At 35.6% G+C, this 24,027-nt stretch overlaps 1 protein-coding gene and 1 non-coding gene across 3 annotated transcripts in view; both read left to right on the top strand.

Annotated features, from left to right (window-relative positions):
* Positions 1-24,027, top strand: part of LOC107528725 (E3 SUMO-protein ligase RanBP2) — a 65,086-nt gene that overhangs the window by 9,030 nt on the left and 32,029 nt on the right. For both annotated transcript variants that reach the window (XM_087820674.1, XM_087820673.1), the window contains exons 2-15: positions 6,177-6,244; positions 7,539-7,650; positions 8,345-8,497; positions 11,629-11,859; positions 12,174-12,319; positions 14,050-14,242; positions 17,434-17,521; positions 19,694-19,903; positions 21,033-21,214; positions 21,300-21,475; positions 21,645-21,768; positions 22,426-22,587; positions 22,844-22,981; positions 23,191-23,337. In XM_087820674.1, coding sequence (XP_087676800.1) covers positions 6,177-6,244; positions 7,539-7,650; positions 8,345-8,497; positions 11,629-11,859; positions 12,174-12,319; positions 14,050-14,242; positions 17,434-17,521; positions 19,694-19,903; positions 21,033-21,214; positions 21,300-21,475; positions 21,645-21,768; positions 22,426-22,587; positions 22,844-22,981; positions 23,191-23,337 — 2,130 coding nt within the window. The remainder of the gene's footprint in view (positions 1-6,176; positions 6,245-7,538; positions 7,651-8,344; positions 8,498-11,628; positions 11,860-12,173; positions 12,320-14,049; positions 14,243-17,433; positions 17,522-19,693; positions 19,904-21,032; positions 21,215-21,299; positions 21,476-21,644; positions 21,769-22,425; positions 22,588-22,843; positions 22,982-23,190; positions 23,338-24,027) is intronic.
* On the top strand, positions 23,032-23,140 carry LOC148092513 (U6 spliceosomal RNA). The gene has a single exon (XR_015715146.1). It is a non-coding gene; the product is annotated as a U6 spliceosomal RNA (small nuclear RNA).

Consider the following 24,027-nt stretch of genomic DNA (forward strand, 5'->3'; position numbering starts at 1 on the left):
TGAAACTAGGCATGTGCCCTGACTGGGAAATGAGCCAGCAACGTTTTGGTGCACGGGATCATGCCCAGGCAACTGAGCCACGCCAGCCAGAGCTAATTGTATGTGTTTTATATTTAATTTGGATTTCTTGTAGACAACATTGACCCGTGAACAACATGGGTTTGAATTGCGTGGGTGTACTTATGCAGATTTTTTCCAATAAATATATAGTCAGCCCTTGTATCCCTGGGCTTTGCATCTGTGGATTCAACTAACGGAGGATTGAAACTGCTTTTGATCCGCATTTGGGAATCTGCTTTTTGCAAGGGTGGGGAGGTGTGCTACTTAACTTAAATGTGGTTTCTTGACTGGGAGGGAGTTTGTTCCCCTAAGCCCCACCTTATTACAAGGGTCAGCTGTACTTAGTGTTTCTATGAAACTTTTTGCAGGCTGAAATGGCTAAAGCAAAGAGTAGTCCTTCTATCTGAAAGTTTGCGTTAACGAAAAACCTGCACTGTACACGTTTTTGCTAATTAAAAGAAATCTGGAGAGAATTTTTGCTTTTACATGTAGTTGGATCATAAATTTTTTTTCATAACTTTAAAAAAAATTTATATTGATTCTAAAGAGAGAGAGATCATTTGGCAACCGCAGGTAGGACTCAAAATTCAATAAATCTGGGAACTTTTTCATAGCTAATTTTTAAGTTGATAATTTTGTTTGGCCCATGAATGATGTTACAAATATCCAAATGGCAGAAAAAAGGTTCCCCACACCTGATCTACATGGAAGAGAAACATAAAAAACATAAATTGGCTACCTTCTGCACACCCCCTGCTGGGGGTCGACCTGCAACCTGGGGCATGTGCTCTGATGGGGAATCGAACTGGCGACCTTCTGGTGCATGGGACTAAGCTCAACCAATTCAGCCGTACTGCCAGGGCAGATCATAATTTTTGATCTACTCTGACAGTGTTGTCTTTTAATTGGTGCATTTAGACTATTGATGTTTAAGGTGATACTGATATAGTTGGATTAATATCTACTATATTTGTTATTGGTTTCTATTTGTTTTCCTTGTATATTGTTCCTGTTTTTGTCTTCTACTCTTTCACTGCCTTTATGTTTTTTTAAAATACGTTTTTATTGATGTTTAGACAGCAAAAGGGAGAGGGAGAGAGAGGGAAATATCTATATGAGAGAAACATCGATTGGTTGCCTCCCATACACTCTCTTACCAGGGATTGAACCCGAAACCTGGGCATGTGCCCTGACCAGGAATAGAACCCGTGACCTTTCGGTGCATGGGATGATGCTTGGCCAACTGAGCCACACTGGCCAGGGCTGTCTTTTTGGTTTTTAATTAAGCATTTTATGTGATTCCATTTTTGCTTCATTCTTAGCTTATCAGTTATACTTATTTTTTTACTTGTTTAGTGGTTGCCCTAGAGTTTGCAATATACATTTACGACTAACCCAAGTTTGCTTTCAAATAACACTGCATTATTTCATGGGTAATATGAGTACCTTATAATAACAAAAGAATCCTAATTCTTTCCTCCCAGCCCTTGTAGCACTGCTGCGATTCATTTTACTTACATGTAAACGTACTTGTACATGTATATATATACATATACATTTTATATATCATCTGTAATTGAATACATGCTGGTATTTTGAACAAACTAATATCTGTGAGGTCAATTAATAAGTTATTATTTTACCTTCACTTATTCCTTTTTTGGTTCTCTTTCTTTACGTAGATCTGAGTTTCTGATCTGTATCATTTTTTCTCTAACTTTTATTAACATTTCTTGTAAGACAGGTCTACTGCTAACAGATTGCTTCAATTTGTCTGATAAAGTCTTTATTTCTTCTTTTATGAAGGATAATTTCACAGGATACGGAATTCTAAGATAGTCACTTTTCCCCCCTCAACACTTTAAGTATTTCACTGCACTCTTTTCTTGCTTCCATTGTTTTTGAATGTAATTCTTATCCTTGCTTTTATGTAAGTGAGGCATTTTCTCTTCTGGTTTCTATCAGAATTTTTTCTTTTTCTTTCGTTTGCAGTAGTTTGACCAAATTTTGCCTGTGTGTATTATTTGTTTACTTACTTTTTGTCATTTATTCTGCCTGGCTCTTTTTGGGTGATTTTTACCTTGTCTCATTATTGGTAGAACTGAGGCCTTTGGCACTGAACCACCAGGCCCTGTTCATTCTTTTGTCATATATTTTTTTCTTCAAGGTACCTTCCTGACACTTGTTCTAGAGCTCATCCCGTTTAGTGTTTTGAGCCTTTATTTCTCCCTTTCCTCTCCTTTGTCTTTTAACTTTTTCTCAGTTGTTTTTCCTTAGCTTGAAAACACATCCATGTTCTTATTTATTCTAAATAACTGTCCACATCCATGTCCCATCATAGCCCTGTTTCTTCCCTCACTTTGCCAGTCAGGCCCTTTAAAAATTATTTAGCAGTATTGGCTCCCTAGTAGAGGAAATGTGTAATGTACAGGCAAAAAAACTTTTTTAACTGTCTTCTTGTTTACTTTATGCCTTTCTATATTTTTAAGTTAAACTTTTTTTTAAACCTTCAGCCGTTAACTGGGAATCGAACCCACCACCCTTCAGTGTGTGGGCTGACGCTCTAACCACTGAGCCGTGCTGGCCAGGGCTTGTGTACCAGTCATTTGAACTGCAGTTCTTCTTGTACTGAGCAGGATTATTATGAAAACAACCCAAAATATTAAAAGAAGAAGGAGGAGGAAATAAAACAAAACAGCCCATCATCATTAGAGTAAAACCAAACTCTTCTCTCGTGAGGGTCTAAACTCAGCTCTATTAGTGTGTGAACAATCCAATGATAGATGAATTCTTTTACATGGTATCTTTTCCGATACCTTCTACTTAAAACTAAAAAGGTCAGAAGGATTGAGAGATTCCACTTTTAGGGTCTATATTCCTACTGAAATATCTAGATAAAGTGAATTTTTTCCCGTGTGCTTCACTGCAGTTTCTTCTCTTTACTCTGCTTGACTTAGGATACCTGTGTTATGCTTGTAACAGGTGTACTGGATCTAACCTTACCTCCTCAAGGTGTAGAGGGAAGGTGAGAGGGAGGTGAGTGGCACTGGGGATCCTCCCACTTCACTTTGTCAGACTAGGGTAATGCTCAACAGAGTTGTCTTTGTAGGCTAATTCTTTCAAAATCAGTGCCCCTTAGCTGTTGTGGTTTCTCTAGCATGGTGAGAATCTTTTTTGTGTATTCATGCGTGTCTCACATTAGGTGAGGAAGCATTTGTCTACCTTAAGAGAATCATAGTTTGCCATTTACGTGTCTTCACTGAATTTCTTCAGGTTGACATTGAAAGCACTGCACAGAAATCACATCACATCAGTACTCACTGTTGGCTTTATTTAAAGTCAGAATTCTCCAAGCCATCCCATCTGGAGAAACTCATTTCAAAGTGTAATGAAAGCTATGGAAGGATTTAAAATTTAAACAAAGGAATAATGTGGTTTGTCTTATGTTTTGAAATGATACCCCTTTGGCAAATGAATTAGATGGGAAGAAAAGTATACAGAGAGAAAAGAAGGAATTAGTTTTTTCAGTAATCCCAGAGAGAGATCATAGCAGACAGGCTTGGACTTTGTTAGTAGCAACACAGATACAGAAAAATGGATGGATTGAGATAACACAGACTGTAGAACTGACAGCACACGATAATATTTTGCATGTACATTTAGTGTGGAGGAGAGATTAGAGCCAGAGACATATTTGAGAGTCAACATACTGTTAGTAGTGAAAGATGAGATTCAGTGTATGTCACAGGAGAGATCCTGAGGATGAAGAGGATTTAGGACCAGTTCCTGGGGGAATCATTGTGAGAAAGAGCCTGTGAAGGAGTTGGAGAAGGAACGGCTGCTAAAGGAAGAAGTCAAACTAAAGGGAGCGCGGCATCTTTGAAGTCACTTACGCAGAGTATTTGAAGAGGATGAGTGTTACTTAAGAGTATTTTGTGCAGGTTTTATAAGAAGGAAACATTGAAACAGATAGTAAACAGTGGGGATTAAATTATTGTAGTCCATCTGCTGCCTCATCTACCCTAGATAACTGCTCTATTCAGGTTTGTGATCAAATAATCCCCTAATGAGACCTTTTCTGATGGCCCTTCTTCTCTTATTTTATAAAATTTATAATGCCATTGTTTATGCCCCACCACCATTACCAACTAAGAAAGAAGAAACACAACTAAACAGGCAGTGTTAGGATATCTGGTTTGTGAGATGAATATTGATTTTATTTGTTAAAATGTGACGTACGGCAAGTAATTGATGAAATACTGTGAAATAGTACTCTGTCTTGTTCCCATACTATTTGCTTGTCACTTCTCCTAAAATGCAGGCTTTTTGAAGGCAGAGACTTTAGGTTTATTGTTGATTCCCCAGTGCCCAAAAGTGCCAGGTGTATAGTAGGTACAATGAACAAATCCTGAATATGCATTTTTTACAGATAAAATTGTTACTGGTGAGACAATCAACAATGCAACAAAGCAAGCAAGAATTTATTGGCTGCAGCAAAGACATGTTTAGGATAGTGAAACAAGGAAGGGCATAGAAGAAGCAACAGGAGAGCCTAGGTTGGGCTGCTTTGGCTCACTGGGAAGTCAGAGAAAAGAGGGCCTTGGAGACTGGTTTAGGGGGTTAGCCCAGGATGAGCTGCCACTGCCCATTGCTCCCCTGGTTGCAAGTCTCGTGTGGTCCCTCGGAGTGTAGGAGATACATGCCCCTGGGGGAAGGAGGAGGAAGGGAATGGCACTGGCTTGCTGGGTCCTTTACTTGAGTCCTTTGTGTTGAGGGTATTTCTCTCTTACAGGCAGGAATCTTAGGGGAGGTGTAGGAGGGTCTAAATAGACTATTCATCAGCTTTCCAGGTGTGCTCATTCAGTGTCCTGGTCTCTGCTGATTGGCTGGAACTAGGGCAGTGGTTCATTAGTTGATGCAGCTGGCCCTGAGGTAGCCATGGTGTCACTTGTCTGGTTTTGCTGCTTTCCTGGGCCTGGAACTGAAATACAACCGAGTCGTAGATGTTATCCTTAGGTCAGAGGGGCTAAACCCATGACCAGCAATACGAAAGGTGAGGGGGTCTAAACTGCATAACCAGCGATATGTTGCTTTTTCTTAGTTTTGCCCCTTGCTAGGTACCCAGGGCTTTCCGCCTTGGTGACCTCCTGTTTCTGGTCCATCGTCCTTGCTCTGCTCATATATGCCTAACTGCCTATTACAAAATGAATAAATGAAAATATACTGTTTTGTAGGCTACTGTTTTTCACTTAGTATCTTCACTTTTTTTTCTGTGTCCTTGTATAGTTTTAAAAAAGATGTTTGATGGCTGTGTACTCTTATCACATGTATATAGCATAATCTATTGTGTCCCAGAATTCTGGACTTTGGAGCTTATAGAAATAAAAGATGTGGACTTGGCTTATTACCAGAAGAATTCAACTTTTATCTCTGCCTTTTTAATTCCTTAAGTATAAAATACTGATTTGTACGGAGAATAGTGCCCAGATCAGGAAATAAATCCCCAGTGCCTTAACAGGTCTGAAGTAGTAGCTGCTTATTCTTCCTGGTGAGGCTTTCACATGGTAGAAGAGAGGCTTCTGGTATACTTCCCCTCCTACCCCAAAGTATCTGTGTACTCATGTGTAAAGTGAGAGAATGGAACCACATGGTTTCTCAGGTTTTTGCTGACATAAATTCTTTTTTTTTAAAATCCTCACCTGAGGATATGCTTACTGAGAGAGGGGAGGATGGGAGAGAGAGAAGCAGAAACATTGATGTGAGAGAGAAACATTGATCAGTTGCTTCCTTCATGTGCCCCGACCAGAGATCAAACCCACAACTTTTCCATATATGGGACAATGCTCCAAACAACAACACTCCAACCAACTGAGCCACACTGACCTGGGCACTGACATAAATTCTTAATTTCTGATGTGGTCTTATGTTGTATTTAAATTTCCTTTGCTTTATGATGAGAATGGCTTTTGGAGCATACATGAATTTCTACAAGCAATTTCTTTTACCTGTTAAGTGAACAACAATAAAATATATTAATCTTGTTAGGACAGATTTTTAGTTCTTGCGAACATTTTTCAAAATTTAAAATATGAAAAATAACTTTTAATGTTTTTTAGAAGTCAATGAAAGGATTCTATTTTGCGAAGCTGTACTATGAAGCTAAAGAATACGATCTTGCTAAAAAGTGAGTACCAAACTAAACATGCTTTAGTTTTCTAAAATCAGCGCCTTTACTATGTCTCATGTTCTTCTTTGAAATGGGTAAAAAATTGTGTTGTTTTTGTTTTGTTTTTTTAGTTTTTTTAAGCAGTTCTTCCTAAGTATGTCCTGGAAATAAGGGATTCATCACTAAGACTAATGTTAAGGGCTAGCCTAGATTCCTTGGAGATTGAGCCTAGAATGAGTAGTTTCTGCATGCCTGCCTAAGGCAAGAAATTGTTTGCCTTAAAACACTTTTTCTAAAGATTGTCCTGGGTTAGAATAAGAGACAACCATGCTTATATCTTCTTCCTGGTTACATATCTGGCACATTAAATCAGCTGGAAAATAGCAGTGAATACAAAATTAAACTTTGATTTCTGGGCAGGAGAAAAGCTTGTATAAAAGATTTTTAATTGACTTAGTAGGTGACACTGAGGCTTTGTCTCACCCATAGTATGGCCAAGAAGGCTGATGATCTGACTTGATTTGGAGTAGTGTAAGCAGGAATTGTGGAGGGAGGCAGGCTATTAAAGGCATTTATGGGAAGATGGAAATGCTGATAAGGAAAATGAGAGCACCTATATTTAATAGCAATGGGTATGTTAATCCCAGTTCCTTATTAATGTGACAGTTTTTCCTTCAGTGTTTCTTTTATGATATTATTCACTGAGCCTAGAAGATGCTTCCTTATTTTTAGTTGTTACTTGATTTAAGAAATGAAAATTACCTGCATTTGGTCCTGTATTTAGTAATTTTTTCTCTGCTCTATTTTAGCTGGGTACAGTACTGTTAGATATTGTTTTCTTGTTTAAAAGGTAAATATATTCTCTTAGTCGTTATTTGGGAAATTGTTGCTCTTTAATATTCACGTTATGATGACTTAAAAATATTTACTGCTATCACTTTGATTTCTATGCAAACTCTTTAGTGCTTTACCAAAATGTGATCAGGAAGAAAAAAACAATTTATGTATTCACTTTTTATGTGTGGGTAGCACTGGAAAAAACATTTGATAAGTGTAGTATCTAGTAGTAAAGTTAATATGTTGTCAACTTTGTGTGTGTGTTTGTGTTTAAGTATTATCCATTTGTTACTATGGGTACTTTGAGTTATCTGCATATTCTAGTTTAAGTAGTGGTAGTCAATAATTATAGAATAACAATATTAATTAGTTGAGTGGTTGCTTTGGTTTAAGATGTATTCTTCAGTTATTTAAATATAGTTGTAAATGTGATTATTTAAAGATTATTTATTTTTATATTATTATTTTTAAACAGATACATATCTACATATATTAATGTGCAAGAAAGGGATCCCAAAGCTCACAGGTTTCTTGGTCTTCTTTATGAAGTGGAGGAAAACATAGACAAAGCTGTCGAATGTTACAAGGTAAATTATATAAGATTAAGATTTAGGCCTGGTCGGGCGTGGCTCAGCGGTTAAGCGTTGACCTAGGATCCAGGCGATCGGGGTTCGATTCCCGGTCAGGGCACATGCCCTGTTGCGGGCTTGATCAATCATTGATGTTTCTATCTCTTTCTTTCCCTCTCCTTTCTTCTCTCTGTAATCAATAAAGATATATTTAAAAAAAAAAGTGTTTAAAAAAAAAAAATTTAGGCTTTGCACAGCCAAACCCATGTTACCCAAAATAATTTATGTAATAAATATTTCAAGTATTTATTATGGATGTCATGAAAACAAGCATTGGTATCGCAGTACTATTAAATGACACAGTTTAGAACTGATTTTAAATTATTTGGCCCAAGGCACACTATAATTTGTAATTAAGAGGTAGTACTTTTAGAAGAAGTAGAACACCTATAAATTTTAAGTCTAAAAACATGGTCACAAGTGCTGTTCTCATGTATGTGGTTTTCTTTTTTTCTTTTTCTTCTTTTTTCCTGACAGTTACCTAATAATTTTTATTCAGTTCATCTTCAAAAATATTTCAAGATACTTTAAGTTTAATTTTAACAACTTTGAAATAGTAGCGTGTTATCATTTAGGAATAGAGCTTTTCACATTTATATTTAAGTATATGTACTTTAGGAATCCTAATTTATTATTTATTTTCTGATATCAGCGTTCGGTGGAATTAAACCCAACACAAAAAGATCTTGTGTTGAAGATTGCAGAACTGCTTTGTAAAAATGATATTACTGATGGAAGAGCAAAATATTGGGTTGAAAGAGCAGCTAAACTTTTCCCAGGAAGTCCTGCAATTTATAAACTAAAGGTAAAAAACTATAAAACATGATAAAAGCAGTTGGGAAAATTTAAGACACAATCATTTCTAATATTTGGAGTTAAATGGCTTTTCAGTAGGAAACTTACTAAACCAGTGTGTGTGTGGGTGGGGAGTTGGTGGATAATGGGTGAAGGTGGCCAAAAGGTACAAACTTCCAGTTATAAGATAATTTAGTTCTGGGGATGTAATGTATAGCATGGTGACTGTGTTAACAATACTGTGCTGTGTATTTGAAAGTTTATAAGAGAGTAGATCTTAAAAGGTCTCATCACAAGAAAAACTAATTTGTAACTGTGAGGTGATGTTAACTTATTACAGAAATCTTTTTACAGTGTATACATATATCAAATTATTATGTTGTACATATTAAACTAATGCAATGTCATATGTCAATTATACCTATAAAAAAGAATGGCAAAACAAAATTTTTTTCTTCAAAACCTTTCTAAGAATATGTTCTTTTATTAGGCACTACTATGGTTTGCAAATGGTATCTAATTTACCCTTAAGGGTAAATTTTATTGCATGTATAGATTCATGCCTGGCCAGTGTTGCTCAGTTGGCTGAGCATCATCCCATGAACCAAGAAGCTGCCAGTTTGGTTCCCTGTCAGGGCACATGGCTGGGTTGCAGGCTGAGTCCCCAGTAGGGGATGTGCAGGAGTATCCGATCGATGTTTCTGTCTCATCAGTGTTTCTGTCTCTCTATTCCTCTCCCTTCCTCTCTTTCTAAATCAGTAAAATATTTTTAAAAAATCAATAAACATACTAAAAAATGTATAGATTAATGTAACTATCACTGCAGTCATGATACAGACCTATTCCATCACCACAACGATATCCCTCATGCTACCTAATATCTATCTACCTCCTCCTTCCCATCATCCTTAACCTATGACAACTCCTGATTTGTTCTCCATCTTTATAATTTTGTAATTTCAACCTCATATGAGGTTTGGCTTTTTTCATTCAGCATAATACCCTTGAGATCCATCTAATTTGTGTGTACCAATAATTTGTTTCTTTTCTTGCTGAGTAGTATTTTGTGTTATGGATGTGTTCTGTAGTTTAACCATTTATTTCTGAGGGACATTTTGATTGTTTCCTGTTTTGGATGTTACAAATCTGGTATGAACAATTGTGCACAGATTTTAAAATTAAGTATTTTTAAAATCCCTAGAGATAAATACTAGTAATAATTAAGCTTTTTTCTCCCTGCTAGAAGCAGCTGGGTTTTAAATATTAATCTAAAATATTAGGTCTAAGTCTGTAGGTTTCTTTACCTTACTATATTTGTGTTATGCCTCAAACATAATTTGCTTATTGGTCATGACAATTCAGTCCAGTCCATTTGGTGACAGTGACATTAAGGAACATATATAATGGCAGGGGATTATTTTTCTTGCAGTGTACAAAAGTTAGATGTGTCTGAAGCATCCTGATTTTCTTTAATAACTCTCTAAAGACATTTTTTTAAAGCTAAACCTTTCTTATATGTAACTGTTTAGCAAAGTAATTCTGTTTTTTAAAATTTAATGCTTATTTAAGGGAAATAGTTTTTTGGCATTTATTTAATGAATGAAGATATTATTGGTATGAAATCTTGAGTATGAGAGTAGAATTTTTTTGAAAAGCATTCATAATGGTGCTATCTTTTACTTATTTAGAACATATACTTGAAGTCTAGTACCTTTGCCATTAAAGGCCAAGTGTAAGTTCATGGAAGTGAAATGGGGAACTTGGTCTTTGCTAGGTGAAGGGAGCCAGGGAGAAGTATAAGTGGAAATGGCAGAATGGAATTTACATATGATGGCTTCGGCTTTCTCAGTGAAGAATGAATTGTGATCATAAGTTGAAAGTGAGGGTTGAAGGAAAGTGTGGGAAATTTGAGGAAAGGGGAGGAGTATGAAGTGACATTTTTAGGGAATAGAGAAAGTGAGTCTTTTAGAGATAATGTAGGGTTTTGTTCTAGGCATTACCAGTTTAGAAGGTTGAGATTTCCAAATGCCCTTATAATGGTACAGCTGTTGTATAGGTACAGAGAAAATAGGTGGTAGGCTTATTCTAAGGAAAGGCAGATGGACTTAATCCAGGGGCTCTGTAAGCAAGTATTAATTATGGATATTAGGGATTATGACATTTTAGCGTAACAAGAAGCGTGTGTGTGCTTTATTGAAAATTAAAACTTGGTGATGTCAGTGTATTGGGGTAGATGCAAATGTATGTGACACTGAGGTTATGTGAGTTCCCAGTGAGGTGAAAGAGTAAGAGGGATGTGGTGATCTCTGAGTGGTATGACCAAAATACATATTTTGAAGACCTTTGTCAATGTCAAATGGATAACCGAGGCGGGAGTTGTAGACCACCACCAGGGAGATGAAGTAATTAAAGAACTGAGTAACCAGGCAATTGTATACCTTGTCCATCTTTCAATTGGTAATACCAGTGACAGTTAAGGATGAAGGAAGAGTGTTCTATTCCAGTTGCTAATGAGGAAGAATAGATGGAGTAGCTAGATAGCATGTCCTTTAGAGAGCAGGGTTATAAACAGGTGTGGGGAGATATGATTTAGAAGTGACTTTGGGAATGAGTAGGTCTCAAACCCCACTTCCTCTACTTGTATGTAGGTTAGCAGAGAAAAAGCTACCATGGCAGAGAAGTGATGGGGGCTATCTCAAGTTATATTCAGTTAAGACCAGAGGGTGAAGACACTGAGAAGATAGTGAACAATAGGAGCTCCAGTGTAGGAGCATAGTGGGTAAGGAACTGAGTCAAATTTAGGGAGATCCAGAGCAGTTTGAGGATAAGGACCCTGATATGAGGATTGATGGAGGCCTAGCCTTCTAGTAGTCACTGGAATGGGTATACAAGGATGTGGGGTAGCAGTCCTGGCAGTCTCTTAGGTGATATAGGTAACCACTGCTACTATATAATTGTAGCTATTTCCACATAAATTTTTTGAAGTTTAGCTTCAACTCTGAAGGGGCTAATAAAGTATATAGGATAGTTTCTGGTGGTAATTTACTGAAGTTAGACACTGGAATGGTGCTCATAGGAGCCATGATGTGTTTAAAATTGTACGGTGTTTTTCTAAATTAATGACTTTGTTTTTTAAACTAGGAACAGCTTTTGGATTGTAAAGGTGAAGATGGATGGAATAAACTTTTTGACTTGATTCAGTCAGAACTTTATGCAAGACCTGATGATGTCTATGTGAACATTCGACTGGTAGAGCTATATCGTTCAAATAAAAGATTGAAGGATGCTGTGGCCCACTGCCATGAGGCAGAGAGAAACATAGCTTTGCGTTCAAGTTTAGAATGGAATTCGTGTGTTGTACAGACCCTTAAGGTAGGTAAAAACTGTTGGATCTCTGTACTTCTATATAGATAATTACCATAACACCTTTATATTTAAGCAGTGCCCCCTAAGATGTAAATTTCTTTTATTTATGTATAGCAGCTTTGAAATGAAATTTTTCTTAGGATGACCTCAATTTAGAATTGGTAGTCTGGAGAGATAAATTTGACAAATATGTGTAGATATATATTTGGTCTTTTTATAGGCTGATGTAAAAATATAGTTTTACAAATATAGGAAAGGGCAAAAGTATTTGTAGGCACAGTTGATAAGTTTTATAACTTAGTGTTCTTTCCACAAAATAGGAATATCTGGAATCTTCACAGTGTTTGGAGTCTGATACAAGTAACTGGGAAGCAACCAATGCAGACTTACTTCTGGCCTATGCTAATCTTATGCTTCTTACACTCTCCACTAGAGACACGCAAGAAAGCAGAGATTTATTGGAAAGGTAAGTGGACTTCAATGTAAATTAAAGATTTTCTTTTTGTAGTAATTCAATTTATTGGTCTAAACATCTTTACTGCATCATTTTTATATTGTACCCATGGGTAATAGTTTATACAATGAACCACTTGGAAGGAATCTTCTTGTGGGGGGATATTATAATTGGTTTTGTATGACTTTGATTTTTAGAGAACTATATAATTGTTGAGGCTTGATTAAATTATTTTTATAGTTAATATTCAGTTTTGACATGCTTAATAAAGTCAGGCCTGAAAATGAATGTTCTAAATACTATTCCGTATTTTGTTTCCAAAAATGATATAATCTCGAGAGAAAATCAGAGAGTAAAGTTCATCAGATGTTCTAGTATAAGCAGTTAACTTGACTAGTTAGTATTCCAGAGAACAATGTTTTAGCTTAGAAACAAGATAACAAAAATATATGATTTTTCTGTTTTCCTAAATTTTGATTTTGAGGACCAGTATCTTTTTTATTAAAATAAATGCCATTGAGCAAAAACATCACTTGGATTTGCATAACTATGTTAGTTTAGAGCAAGGTTTAACCAGGGCCCGTGGGCCAAATATGGCTCACTGCCGGGTTTTGTAGTTAAAGTTTCATTGGAATAGGAAACTTTAGTTCATGCTTCTTTGTTATATATCATCTATGGCTGCTTATACTACAGTGGTGGAGTTGAGCAATTGTGACAGAGATTGTGTATGCCTGCAAGCCAAATTACTGTGTGGCCCTTTATGGAAAAGGTTTGCCAATCCCTTTTTTAGGCTGTTCATTTATTTGAAAAGTAATTCTTGTTCCCCAAGGGAGGTAGGTAGTTTTCTTTTGAAGTACTTAGTGTTTGTTCTACGATGGTAGGGTAAGGGTAGTTTCCAAAAAAACTCATTTGAATTTTTAAATATTTTAGAAAATATTTAGGATGTTTTCTTTTGTATGGCTTATATAATCAGAAAATTTTGCTCACATTAAAAAACAAGGGTAAAAATGACAAATAATTTCTTAGTAGTACTATAAAAATTATTTTAATTTCATGGATCCTTTGAAGGGGTCTTAAGAACCTCTAGGGGTCCCTGGAACTCACTAGAAGAAGTATCTATTGTTCAGATTTCTTATTATAAGCTACTTTAAAATCATGTTTCACGTTTTATTAAGTGTTAGTGTTTGTTTTTCTTACGAAATAAAGATTCTGAAGACCATTTGATTAAGAAGCACTGATTAATACATAGATTACAAATAATGGTGAGAAATACAGTTTAACTCTGTAGTTATATGGTAAGAAGAGCAATTATGGTATTGACAACTGAAGTATCAGTTATTTATAATTTGAGGCATGTCTAATTTGAGGACTTTCAACTAAATAATGAAACCATATTAATGAGAAGAAACTAGAAAATACTTTAGTTTCCCAGTTTTGTTCTGGTATATTATGAAATAATTAGTAATCTTATTATTTGATCTGTATCTTTTCTATGATTGGACGTCTTGAACTAACTGTTTTATAATATGATATAATTCTAGATGTTAAGCTTGAAGTATAAGGCATATGTGGAATAAAAATATGTACTAGTTGATTCATAATTTACAAAATAGAGAAGAATACGGATTATTAGGAGTTTGAAAATGGAAGATGAAACTTGAAATAAATTTATTTTGAATTTAATGAAACCATGATTACTTACAATGCAACAAATTTTATATCTGTTTAATATTTTAACGCAGTTTTGATAGTGCTCTTCAGTCTGTGAAATGTTGTGTGGGTGGAGACGATGAACTCTCAGCTGTTTTCTTAGAAGTAAAAGGACATTTCTACATGCATGCTGGTTCTCTGCTTTTGAAGATGGGTCAGCATAGCGACGTGCAATGGCGAGCTCTCTCTGAGCTGGCTGCATTGTGCTATCTCATAGCATTTCAGGTAAGCCTTTTTCAGTTGTGGGTGCAATTGACATTTCACTGAGATTGTTGTATTTCACATGGAAGTGTATCCTGGTATATAATGAAAGTATGAATGGACCTATAGAATTAAAGTTGAAATGAAATAGTTTGATGGGTGAAAAATAACAAGATTTAAAACACTGGTAAGGTTGGTGAATCAGGTGCATTGATGCATTGCTGGTGATAGTATACGTTGCTGTGACTTATTGGGATACCAGTTTGAAGAGTTTAATCTTTTTTCTGTGCCGTTTCTGGGAATCAGGATTAGAAATAATCTCAAATATAGATACAACTTGATTTAAAAAGATACGCATAACTTGGACAAAAATCCTAAGTAAATTTTGAGGTATGGTTATGTAAACTATGATAGAAGAATGTGTTTACCACAAGCATTTTAACATGTTAATTAAAAAACATATGTATGTAATCTATATTATGAAAGTACATTATGTATAATATGTAGCAGCATATTTATTCACCTATGGAAACAAAACCTTGACTTACACAAAGAATATTACATGAAGGAAATATGTCAAAATGTTAACCATTATTTTTAGGTGGTGAGATGCTGGCTGTTATCCCTTCCCAATCTATTTTTTTTAGTTTTAGTGTTTTCTGTAGTGAGTTTGCATTAATTCTGAAATGAAAAGAAATTAGCAGTATGCCAAAAACAATGCACTGAGCTCAGCTTATAAAAATTTTTGGCTTTAGAGAGTGAGTGACCTTTTGCTTAAGGGAAAGCAGAGGGTTCACTGTCGAGTTACTGTTAGAGGAGGCCCTTCCTTGTAGTTCATATCATACAGATCTTTGGACCAGACTGTCCATATTCATCCCACAGTGTTAAGTGCTACTGTTTGTTCTGCAGAAGCATTTAAGTTCAGAAGGAATGTATTCAGTGAAAATAGATTCTTAAGTAGCTGACAGTTTTCTTAATTTTAATGGAAACTAAAATCTATTAAAGTTTTTAATACATATTTTGTAAAGTTAGAAGACACACAGTCAACTATTTTAAACACTGACCTTTTTAAATAGTAAAAACGAAATGTTTCTCTTAACCCATTCATTCAGGTCTCCTTTCCTAGAAGAACCAATGTTAACAGTTCGTTGGGTATTCAGAATTTCTGCATATGCAGGCGTATAGTGTACCCTTTCTCTGCTTTTAAAAACTGTTTGCCTCAGTGGAGATGTGCTTTGTCTACTGTTGAAAACCTTACTTCTTCTCACTGTCCATTGTTTCATTTCAGCACATAGACATTTACCTCAGTCTCTTTCTTTTCACCTACCATGTTTTCATTGAATGGATATGTAATGGAAGCCTCATACATACTTGGGTTTTTCATTTGTTTGTAAAGCTTAATTATCAAGTGATTATACAAAGGGAATTGTGGACTGGCATAGGGGTCCTTATGGAATCATGTCTGGCTAACTTCTTTAATGGCAGGGTTTTCAGACTCTTGATCAAAGAAGAGCTGTGGTTCTAGTAAGCACATCTGCATTTCAACTTGGCATCAAACAAAATCTCTCTTGAAACCTTTTATTAAGAAGACAAAATTTTGACTTGAGATAATGTGACTGAGTGGATTCATAACTAATTAACTGGTCACAAATGATAGCTGTTGAATAATTTTGTAAAAGAGGTCAGGTTTATGAGTTTTGTGTTCTTCAACAGCTATAGATGACAAAGTTTGGCATCATGTCTAGAAAACTGATACGTAAAAGTATACTGTGAAAATTCCCTCCTACCTCTGTTCCTTAGTCATTTACTTCTCTTCCCTGAAGGAACTAATGTTACTAATTTGTTGTGAGTTCTTCAAGGAAAAAAAATTTTTTTTTTAATCCTCACTTGACATTTTTCCCATTGCTTTCAGAGAGAGTAGAAGGGGGAGAGAGAGAGGGAGAGAGAGAAACATTGATGTGAAAGAGACATTGATTGGTTGCCTCCCTCATGTGCCCCAACCGGGGCTGGGAATTGAGCTTCTAACTGTGGTATGTGCTCTTGGCTGGAATCGAACCCGGGACCTTTCAGGTCCTCAGTCTGATGCTCTAACCACTGAGCAAAAACAGCTAGGGTTCTTCAAGAAATTTTTTATGCATAGACAAGCACACACATACAACCCCCCCCCATGCACTCCAACATTCTGAACATTCTATTTATTTTGCTTTATTAAATATATCTTGGTGGTGCTTCCATATCAGTATAGAAAGCATAGCATGAGTATAGCATCCTCATTTGTTTTGATGGTTGTATATTATTCCATTCTGTGGATATACTATAGTTTTTGGGGAGGGAGGACGATTTAAACAGTGCTCTAAAGCCAAGACATTAGGTTACTTTTGCTTTTTTGCTATGCTACTTCGAATGATTCTATTTCCAAAATTCTGACATCACAGAGGTGTGTATACCAAAATTACAATCCTACTACTATTTAAGAAACTCTTTAGAAATTAACTGCAGTTACCCCAGCTATACTTACATAGTTACTTGTAAGATATTTCCAGTAAGTGGTCATTCCCTGTGACTGAACATTTTCAGTGATGGACATTTTTACTACATTTTATTTTTGGATAATTGGTTCTTGGTGCTTCCTTATATGGAGTAAAAATGTTTTTCAAGCTGCTACCCATTGGTGGTGTTTTTTTTCTTTTGATGCTATTAAAAATCTCTTAGAAGTTAATTTTCTTAATATCTGAAGGGAACATACTGTGGGGTTTTTTCATTCAGCTCTTCTTCGTAGGAAATGGTTTGGAGTCCTTTTACTCTCTTGGTGGTTCTAGTTTATCCCAGTGGTATCCCAGATTATCCATGCTCTTGGAAAATGTGCTGTTCAGCGTGGCATTTCCAAGTGTGGTTCCAATGCTGGGTAAAATAGGCCTCTTACCTCTGCTGCGGTGGTTTTGTTTCTGCAAGTAGAAAAATCTAAATACTCCATTTCCCCGAATGCCATTTTCATGTGTGTTTAGTAGGAATTCTCCGATGTGCTCTTTGCAGACATCTTTTATAGATTATCTTAATTCCTAGGTTCCTAGTTTTTTGCAGTTGGTTTCCCAACTTAGTCTTACTATTAGTTACCTGTGCATTATCAAAAAAATCATAATGTAATCAAAAGGACCATCTTACTATTCAAAATACGGGTATCACTAAATTGAAATTTTTGATTATAAAATTACCAGGTTCCAAGACCAAAGATTAAATTAATAAAAGGAGAAGGTGGACAAAATCTGCTGGAAACGATGGCCTATGATCGTCTGAGCCAGTCAGGTAACAGTGATGTTTAACTGATTTTATTTTGAAAAGAAAAAAGGAAAATTCTCTGTTAGAATACATCTTAGGATAATATTGCCTGTCTTTCCAGGAGAGAATTTGTCACATGTTTCTCTGCCATATTGGATTAGGGCAATAGATAAAGAATTAGAAGAAACGGTATATTTGCCCTGACCGGTGTGGCTAAGTTGGTACACTGAAAGGTTGCGTGTTTGATTTCTGGTCAGGGCACATACCTAGGATGCAGGTTTGATCTCTGGTCAGGTTGGGGACACAAAGCACCTGATTGATGTTTCTGTCTCTCTCCTTTTTCTTTAAAATCAATAAACATCCTCAGGTGAGGATTAAATTTTTAAAAAAAGTATGTTTTGAAAAAGGAACAAATATTTGATACTGCGTTTTCCCAGATAGAGAAACTTCTTAACCCCTTCTCTAGCTGCCAGAGTCTCCATCCTGAATATTTTATAAAGCAGTTTTTATACTAAGAATAAGTACTGATTTGCCAACCATTTATTATTTGCTTGTAAGGCACTTCTATGGGGGGTACAAAGATGAAGATACAGATCTATCTCTAGGAACTGAAAACATAGCAAGGAAGACAGAAGATTATACTTTCATTCTGTTAGGCTCTTGGAGTTTGTAGATTTATTCCCAGTTTTGACTATTTGGAATAGATCCTAAAGGCCTATTATATGTTACCTGGTTTTGCTAAGGCAAAAACTTCAAGTTATTCACGTAGCCAGTGAATCAGCAGTGCACTAAATACTTTCTATAGGAAGCAGTTTTGATATAAATTGAATGAACTTTGTAAAGAAGAAGATGTACTATGAAATAAAAGTTTTTGTTTTTTTTAGTTTTTGATTTTTAGAGAGAGGAAAGGAGAGGGAGAGAGTAATAGAAACATCAATGATGAGTCATTGATTCACTGCCTCCTGCACACCCCCTACTGGGGATCGAAACCGGGCCATGTGACCTAACTGGGAATCTAACCCATGACCTCTTGGTTCCTGGGTTGACCCTCAACCACTGAGCCACACAGGCCGGGAAAAGAAAAGTTTCTGTAAGCTTCGGTCTGTAGTTAGGTTGTTGGTCTAAGCCTATATTGCTGTTCTAGCTGATAACCTATTTTTTGTGGGAGGTATACACTCACTTCTTAAAGAAGTGACTTTCCATCTTTTTTCTTATGTCTCCCTTTTACCTTCATAGGTAGTTACCTTTGCAGGGTGTCACAGTTCATAAAATGAACTGTTTTACTGTTTTTGATCTGGACATTTCTGAGCTTGTCTCTGCAAATTTTTGGAGAAATAATAGTCTGGTGATGACCAAACCTGACTGACCAGCAGAATTACTCCAAGGAGTATTTTTTTGTTTTTGTTTTTAAACAGTTTATGAGGTAAAATTAACATACTATATAATTTACCCATTTTAAGTATACATTTTAGTTTTTCATATGTTCAAAGAGTTGGGCAATCTTTACTGCAATCAATTTAAGAACATTTTCATCACCTCATAAAGAAACCTCATACCCATGAGCAGTCATGCCCCATTCCCTGCATACCTCTTAGTCCTAGGTAACCAACCACTAATATTCTGTCTCTTTATGGACATTTCGTATAAATTGAATCACTGTGGTCTTTTGTGACCGATTTCTTTCACTTAGAATAGCATCTCAAGGTTCATCCATGTTGCACTATGTACTTTATCCAAGGAGTGTTTTTGAAATAGATTATTCACCCCAAACCTGTGGAATCCGAATCTCTGGGAGTGGGGCCTGGAAATAAATATGTATTAAAAGCTTTTTAAAGGAGAATTCTGACCAGCCAAGATTAGAAATCAGTGTATCAGAGAATTTGAGCTTGGCCCTGCTTTCCTATGGCTGGTTTTAAATCCCACACTTTGTCATTTAAAGTGTAAGTATTTTTGGTATTTTCCACATACATTCCTGTCTTTTTCCTTTTACCCTAACATGTGGACACAGGTACTGTTAACCTTGTGATCCATATTCATTTTTGCATAAGCCCTTTTTATTGTCCGAGTGTGGTGATGGTGTTGGATGGTTATGGTTCAGATAATTGGTATTTTCCCTTAGGGGATATGAATAAAACTGTTGAGAGATCTGAGTATAAGCAATCTGTATATTTTAAATGATGGAAATAATTTGTTTTTCAGGGCACATGCTGCTAAACTTAAGTCGTGACAAGCAAGATTTTTTAAAAGAGGTTGTAGAATCCTTTGCCAATAAAAGTGGGCAGACTGCATTGTATGATGCTCTGTTTTCTAGTCAGTCACCTAAGGATAGCTCTTTCCTTGGTAGTGATGATATTGGCAACATTGATGTACAAGCACCAGAACCTGATGACTTGGCTAGATATGATGTTGGTAAGTTGTATCTTTCAAAGAAAACATTTTTGCATCTTAATCCTTTTATATTAAGAGAAAAAGGGGGCAGAAAGGGAAATAAATTGTCCATAATCTCATTATCCAGAAGTAATGACTTTAAGATTTTCCTGTATTCCTTTCTGTTTTTTTCGGGGAGGGGTGGTGGTGGGGGTGTAAGAGGTTGGTAGTGGGTAGTAGTGGCATGTTTTTTTCTAAATAGTTGTTTATACTGTACATATGGTTTGTCTTTTTACAGGAATTCTCTCCCATGGTATCTGTCTCTCTAAATATCACCTCTAATGGCAATATAATCTGTTTCATGAATTAGCCATAATTTGCTTGTCACTTTTTATTGTTGGGCATCCAAGCTGTTTCCTGTTTTTTCACTATTAAAAATAAACCTGGCCCTGGTGTGTGGCTGAGTTAGTTGGAGCGTAGTCCCGTACACCAGAATGCAGTGGGTTCCATTCTCAGGGCACACACCTGGGCTTTGGGTTTGATCCCCCTTTGGGGCATGTGAGGGAGGCAGTCCATAGATGTTTCTCTCGCTCTTTATCTGAAATCAATAAAAATATATACTGTGATGAAAATTAATATAAAATATGTCCATTTCAAATGTTTCAGTAGGTTCTAAGTTGATGAACATGTTTAAATCTCTTGCAAATTGCCATATGCCAGAAATTCTCTGTGTACCTCTCTGTGCTTCCAGAAGCTTGTAACATTTTCAGTACTGAATGTTTTCTAGAAGAAAAATTCTCTTTACTATCCTAATGGATTAACCTAGTAGTATCTCATTGCTTTAATGACTCTTTACTGAAAGGAAAATCCTTTGTTTCAAAATTTCTTAGTGTGTGGCTATTCTTTATTTGGCCCCTGTCAAATTTTGTTTTATTGAATTCTAGTGAGCCTCTCTTTTTCCCCCTCAGTTGGACTTGAAAAGAACTATATCAGCTTTTAAAAATTCCTAGACATAAAGTGTGAATACCTTTAATAAGAATGTAAGACTTTGCTTACCATAGAATTTCTCCCAGCTCTCGTATAGAAAATTAAGATGCATTTAATGTGAATCAGTTGTTGGCAAAATTGATGACACAAAAAGTTTTCAAAGCCAATTTCCCCTTTATTTCAGGTGCCATTCGAGCACATAATGGTAGCCTTCAGCACCTTACTTGGCTTGGCTTACAGTGGAATTTGTTGCCTACCTTACCTGCAATTCGAAAATGGCTAAAACAGCTTTTTCATCATTTGCCCCAGGAAACCTCAAGACTTGAAACAAATGCACCTGAGTCAATATGCATTTTAGATCTTGAAGTAAGCAAAGATTTTAACAAATGAAATATTTTGAGTTTTCTTTAATTTTTTCTAACATAAGTTGATTTTTCTTTAAATAAAACAGGTATTTCTGCTTGGAGTAATATATAATAGCCACTTACAATTAAAGGAGAAATGTAGTTCTCACTGCAACTTCTATCAGCCACTCTGCTTGCCACTTCCTGTGTGTAAACAGCTGTGTACAGAGAGGCAAAAATCTTGGTGGGATGCAGTTTGTAACCTAATTCACAGAAAAGCAATGTAAGTAGTAAAACAAAAATATTCCTTTAACTTACTGCATAGGTTTTTTAAATTTAAAAACCCATTTAATTTAAAAACATATTCCCTAGGTATTTAATTATCATGTGATGATTAACAAACACATGTTGAAATGCATATTTATAAATCAACTTAATAAAACTTTTTTTAGCCCTGGAGCCTCGGCAAAATTGCGACTTCTAGTTCAACATGACATAAATACTCTAAGGGGCCAGGAAAAACATGGCCTTCAACCCGCTCTGCTTATACATTGGGCAAAATACCTTCAGAAAACGGTGAGTTGATTAAAGTGTAAGCATTTTTAAGAACATTACCTAACTTTTTAAAAAAGTCATAAACTTTTCATTGAAAGTTATTCAGTTCTAAAACAGTTATGCTAGGAAAAATGTATTTTTTAAATCTTGCTACATAGTAGTTAATATAGTTAGTATATAAGCATTTACAACAGTGGCCTGGCATGGTAAATGTTACATAAGTATTAGCTGTTATTTTATTATTACTTCATAATTAAGTTATAATTATTGTCTAGCCTGGAAGTTTTTTTACATTCAGTAGCACATGGCTTTGTAGGTAAGGGCATTTATAGATCTTTCTAAATAGTTGAGGTCTGTTCTGTGGCAAGATTAGGTGTAGATGTTTAGCCTTTTGACCAAACTGTGACACAAAATGGCAGATTTCGGCTGTCTAAAAGTGGCATGTTTTAAAAAATGGATTGGGCTGCCTCATTAGGTTAGTGCCATTGAAAGTGTTTAAAAGTTGAGTCTGGAAGAATCACTGGTATTAGGTGGTTAGTTATTCTAATATTAGAGAGTTGAGCATATTACTTGAGATTGCTTTAATTTGAAGTTTAACCAGTTTCTCAGCCATTTATAAATGAATTTTTAGATCTGATCATTTGTGTTCCTTAGCTCGTATGCTTCTTTCTGTTTTAGGGCAGCGGCCTTAATTCTTTTTATGATCAGCGGGAATACATAGGCAGAAGTGTTCATTATTGGAAGAAGGTTTTGCCATTATTGAAGGTGATCAAAAAGAAGATTAGTATTCCTGAACCTACTGACCCTCTGTTTAAACACTTTCATAGTGCAGACATCCAGGTAATGGAGGGTTCCTTGGTTAATTAACTGGGGATGTGGATTTCTAGTATATAAACAAAGAAACTGCTTAAGTTAATTGCCTAACTATTTAATGGTAGTCTTGTTTTCTAAATGCACTAGCTATTATAAATAAAATATGGCACATAAGAGTACTGAGATGTTAATCTCATTAGAACATATAAAATCTTTGGGAAATCATTTGGGTTTGATATTCTAGGTTGAGGCAATTTCACTAAAAATCACTAAATCTGTCTAGGCATCTGAAATTGGTGAATATGAAGAAGAAGCACACATAACATTTGCTATATTGGATGCAGTTAATGGAAATATAGAGGATGCTATGACTGCTTTTGAATCTATAAAAAATGTTGTTTCTTACTGGAATCTTGCACTGGTAAGTAGGTGTACTTGAATTAAAAGTTTTTTGTTTTAAAAGCGTAATTGGTGCTTGCTTTGGCAGCACACACACTGCAACTGGAATGATGCAGAGAAGGAAGGTTAGCATGGCCCTGTGCAAGATGACACACAAATTCATGAAGCGTTCTATATTTTAAAAAGCAAACAAAAAATCCTCATTTTTTCATGAAAGCATTCTTTGTGTAGATCTTTCACAGAAAAGCAGAAGACATTGAAAATGATGCCCTTGCTCCAGAAGAACAAGAAGAATGCAAAAATTATCTGAGAAAGACCAGGGACTACCTACTAAAGATTTTAGATGACAGTGATTCAAATCTTTCAGTAGTCAAGAAAGTAAGTGGCAGGATTTTTGTTCTTTCTTATTGACAGTTGGGTATTTTGTTAATTTCAAAAATGATTAGGACTATCTCATAAGTAATGCACAGAATATTTGATTAGTATTGCTTTATCTTAGGTTTGATGTTTCTTTTTTAAAATTGAGAATCTAGGTTTATATTGTTACAAAAATACTTGTTGGGGAATTGGAAAAGGTTTCTAAGGCAGGACATTTATTTTTGTTATTGTGGCAGTGTATTGCTACCTAAGACTAGTTCTTAATGAATTTGACAATTAAATATTTTACTGAAATCAAAAGTAGGTAGCTGACCAACTTCAGAGCATTTCTTCTAATCTTCTTTTTTCCAACTTTCAGCAGTTTGAGACGGTCATGATCATATTATTGTCAGTTATATTCAACTTAACAAATACTTTATTAGTGTTGCTACTCTCAGATTAGGATTTATGTTGTCTGGTGTATTCTAGCATCTATGTTTTTCTCCCTGTTCAAAATTAATTAGTAAACATATTTTGCTCACGTTGAAAAATTTTCTAAGTTAACATTTTTTTGGCCATTATTATGGTTAACAGAAAGTAGAAACAGCATAGATTTTAGAGTCAGACTTTAGGTTACATAGCAGTTTTGTGCCTGTTATTAAAGTATAAAGTGCTTATTATACAATAGTGAGAAAAGTAAGTAAATTAGTA

This window comes from Miniopterus natalensis, chromosome 9, assembly GCF_054644295.1.
Source record: "Miniopterus natalensis isolate mMinNat1 chromosome 9, mMinNat1.hap1, whole genome shotgun sequence".
NCBI lineage: Eukaryota > Metazoa > Chordata > Mammalia > Chiroptera > Miniopteridae > Miniopterus > Miniopterus natalensis.